The sequence below is a fragment of the Arachis duranensis genome, chromosome 6, assembly GCF_000817695.3.
Source record: "Arachis duranensis cultivar V14167 chromosome 6, aradu.V14167.gnm2.J7QH, whole genome shotgun sequence".
In the NCBI taxonomy this organism is placed as follows: domain Eukaryota; kingdom Viridiplantae; phylum Streptophyta; class Magnoliopsida; order Fabales; family Fabaceae; genus Arachis; species Arachis duranensis.
In genome coordinates, this window is record NC_029777.3 from 12,366,388 (window position 1) to 12,371,178 (window position 4,791).

General features: G+C 26.5%; 1 protein-coding gene across 1 annotated transcript; it reads left to right on the forward strand.

Moving 5' to 3' along the window:
• Positions 1-4,158: 4,158 nt before the first annotated feature.
• On the forward strand, positions 4,159-4,790 carry LOC107492760 (uncharacterized; the record flags this gene model as incomplete). The annotated part of the gene is made up of 2 exons (XM_016113817.3): positions 4,159-4,655; positions 4,750-4,790. Coding segments are annotated over exons 1-2 (303 nt in total), but the record flags the coding sequence as incomplete, so codon positions are not given.
• Between the last annotated feature and the right edge of the window lies 1 nt (position 4,791).

Here is a 4,791-nt window from a genome sequence, read left to right on the forward strand (position 1 = left end):
ATTTTTGTAAAATTAATTTTGATTAAAATTGAATGTAGTTTGTGTTTAATATTTTTTGTCAAACACGATTGTGAAAAAATAAATATTATTTAGATAATATTATTTAAAATTATATTAAAATAAAAAATTATTAAAAAAGATAAAATTAAAAACTAAGGATTATCTAGATGTTATTATCTAAAATTACCTTAAAATAAAAAATTACTAAAAAGAAAGCGAAAATTCAATACTATCATATCACTTCTCAATATAAAAAATAATAATAAATTCTTAACATCTTATCATTGTTTGATTGTAGTTTTTAAAAATAACAAATAAAAAATTATTATTTCTAAAAAAAAAGGTTTAATTACGCTGTTGGTCCCTATAGTTTCGCGGAATTTTCAATTAGGTCCCTATACTTTTTTTCCTTTTAATTGAGTCCTTGTACCAAATTTTTTTTAATTGGGTCCCTACACTTTTTTTTTCTTTTATTTAGGTCCCTATACCAATTCTTTATTTTTTAGTTGGGTCCCTATAAAATTAAGATAATTACTACTAAGAGGGACTTAATTAAAAAAAATTAGTGCAGGGACCCAATTAAAAAGAAAAAAAGTATAGGGACCTAATTGAAAATTTCACGAAACTATAGGACCAACAGAATAATTAAACCAAACAAATACGTTTAAAACAAAATTCAATCCACAATTAAATTTTTTGGGTTCGCAGTTTCTGTGACTGTATAGTGTATACTTTGATTGGACAAGTATACATCTCTTGTGGATTATGAATCTACTGTTAAATTTAAAAGGGTAGGCATGTTAAAATTACAAAATAAAAAAAAATTATTAAAAATATAAAAATTCAAATTTTTAATGTATTTATTTTATATTTATTAAATAAAAATATTTAAATTTTTTTATTAATGATAAACTTATTATACACTCTTAGAACACATCTTAACTAAACCCTTTCAGTTTTTAGATAACCTTAACCTGCTTAAGAAACTGATTCATAACAAATCAAAGAAAGATACTTTGTTTAAAAGAATTGATTATAGATAATAAAGTATGGATATAGGTTTGAAGAATAGGTAGGTGGTGTGGGAACAAGAAAGGGTGGAACCACACACTAAACTGAATCTGATTGGCAATGTAAGCAAGCAAGTAGTAAAAGTATAGGTAGTGGTCATGGTGGAAGCTACGAGCAGAGTCATGTGTCATTTCATTTCAATTAGCCTCTCGCTTTTAATCAATCCACCTTTTTAGCTTGGAAACTGCGACACCTTTTCGGCTTAATTCAATTCAATTGGAAGAGCCAAATCAACATTCAGAACCAAAGTTGCAAACAAAAACAAAAAGCTAAACTGTAAACGGAACCCTCATTCATCCTCTGTCTTTCAAAATATCAGAAAAATGCAACCAGGTGCAGTTCAGAGTTCACATTAATTAAAGCTTTCAAAACTCTAACAAGCTCTCGTGGATCAACTAAAAATAATCATAAGATAGTACTAAAAATATTATTTGTACATTAAAATTAACTATTAAAATTAGTTCTTATATATTTATATATAATATGATGCGTGAGCAAGTAGAGTTAGTAGATTAATTATATTAATTAATTGTAATAAGAGAATGTAAGTCCCATGTTATTTTAAATAATAAACTTTGTATTATATATTAGTCTCATATCGTCTAAGTTATGAAGGATTTTCTTTCTTCTATTAGTATAAATAATCTATATATTTTTTATTTATGAAATAGAGTTGAAGTTGATTTAAATATTAAATAAGCTATGTACTTATTTTTTTTAGACTTGTTGCTAATCTCGCCAAGATTAGTGAATCTAAACTATGTTACTATAAACAACGTCCCAGTATCAAAATACATATATTGTTTAGTTCATTTTTAATACTATTTTGTATTTAATATACATTTTATAGAATTTAATTTCAATATATTGTTAATATAAAATAATTTTATACATGCATTCAATTAAATAATATCTCATCAATAAAATTAATTATCTTTTATATTAACTGCATAAAAGAAATATAGTTACATGACGGTATAAAATATTTTATATTATAAATACATAAAAAATAAATTTATATTTTATATTAGTGACTGATTTTAATGTATATATAATATAATTGAACAATATCAAAATATATATATATATATATAATTAATGCTTCTTATGTGTAATTTATATATGATGATATATTTTGAATAAGTAATAAGGGAATTAGGGGGAGGGAACAAGAGGAAAGGAGAGGAAAGGGAATAGTGGGAATAGTGAATAAGACAAGAGAAGCAGGTTATAATCTCAGCCATGTCTCTCGGATGACATTTCGTTTTCCTCATTAGTCATCATGACGCTATTTGGACTTTGTTTGGTGGAAACTCTTCAATTAATAATAAAATCAATTCCAATTTTCTTCTCTTCTCTTCTCCTCAGTAACCACGCAAACGCATTCATTACTTTTCAACTTTTAGGGTTCAGTCTTCCTTTAATTTCCTGCATTAAACTCGCTTTCAAAACACCGCCCCCCTTATATTTCCTTTTCTTTTTTCGTTTATTATATAAGATTTCATCAATACGTATCTTAAAAATAAATTAATAGAATCATTACTAGTAAAAAATTTTAATTTTTTTCAATATAATACATAGACACGACGTGATATGAAATATGCTAACATATGAATTTTAAATTTTATAAAATAAGGATATATATAAATGTGATGTATTTTTAAAAAATTAATAATGATATTTTGATATTTTATTGATATTAAAATAAAAATTTATTTTTAATATTTTATTTTAATTATATAAAATTTTTAAAATATTTTTTATTTTAATAAATAATAATATGTACTCTTTCTAAATTTATTTTAAGAATATATATTAAGAATAAAATTAGATACACTGATACGTGATAATATTTAAGTGTGTCTAAACATATTTAAAAATAATTTATTTTTTATTAAGATACAGTTGGACACGACAAACACGCGTATTGAACGAATATCAATAAATATGTGTCCAAAATATATTTGACATACAAATACGGCAACTCATCAAAATGTCTCTATTTTGTAACAAATATATAGCCATGTAATGCGTAAACTAAAAATCAGTTATTGAATTAGTCATATATATAAAAAATATATTGTAATATATAAAATATATTTAAAATAAATTAAATAATATATATCTATATATGCTAGTATGATATTGTTCGCTTTGGCACACAAAGTCTCACGATTTTTTTTTTGTCTATAGGTTTTACGGTTTTGTCTTTGATGATAGGATGATAGCCGAAACCTCCAGAAAAAAGTATCCACATCCTTATAAGGTTTAGTTTTTACATATTAAAATTGAATTTTAAATTTTTATATTATATTATGAATCATTTCCCTTAAAGCTTACAAAAAGACATAAATGATTATATTTAATATATTATATCAAAATTTGAATGTTAAACTAGTTAATAAATACTCGTATATATTTACAAACTTCAATCTAAATACACATTTTTTATCTCGCACTATTTTAAATAATATTTATAAAAAATATAATGACCTAATTTTAATTTGTTAGCTAATACTCAATTTATATTTATTTTTTCATTTTATTTTCTTTTCAACAACAAAAAAATAATAATTCAAATTTATTTTCAATCATCAGTATTTCTCAATTTTATTAGATAATTATTAATTTAAAAACAATTGATTTTCTAACAAAATCAAACATAAAACAAAAAGAAAAAAGAAAAAGAGTTAAGGTGAAAATAGTATTATGATTTATGCGGCAAGCAAAAACATGATGAGGATCACATGACAGCAGGTGAGGAATATGGAATGGGAATGTATGTATGTTATATGTATGTATAAGAGAAGAGAATGATTAAATAAATAAATAGTAAGTAAAGCATGGTATGAGGGCCTTACTTTATTTCGTATTGACAAGGGTTCCGTTGAGTAATATTTTAAATACATTCACGTGTGTTTGTCAACCTGGATTTGTCGGTCAATCTTTACTACTCCACGCAACGCCACACTAACTTAAAAAATATTATATATATAAATAAAAAGCCACCACCCTATACACTATACTACCCTTGCTCCTTTCATTCCATTTCATTTTTCCAGTGTGGAGAGGCTATGCCAAATTGCTTCATCACACCGCAATTTAATATACAAAAAATTTAATATATATATATATATATATAATAGTAATAGCAGCAATAGCATTTGGCTCCTTCAAAGTCTATAAACTACTCTACTCTCTTTGCTCCATGCTCTTGAAATAACTGGCACCACCACGCTGATAGAAAAAGAAAGCCTTTTCTTTCTCTTTCAGCTCCATAAAACCTTGTCTTCCTCTACTCTCAACCTTTGAACAACAACACATGGAGCTTGCTTTGAGCTTAGGGGAAGCACCTAAGTCCTTCACTTTGCTTGACAACACTCCCAAACTACCTAATAACAAGGATCCAGTGGGTTTCTGCATAGTACTTGGTGCTGCTGCTTCCTCCGCCGGAAAATCCTCTGAGGAAGACAGAAGAGGATCCTCAGATCCGCCAGTTCAGCTCGACCTTCTCCCTTCAACGCCGGTTCTTCGCTCCCAACACCCATCTTCACACCTTCGAATTCCATGGCTCAACGATGCACGTACGCAAAACTTTCCTTCCCTCTTTCTTTCCGTTTTCTAGTTTTGAGTACTGTTTTTTTTTTTTCTTTGCTAACGAGTTTGTTATTATTGCAGTTGGTTTGGAGAGGGTGACATCGGAGGCACCGGCGGCGAGGG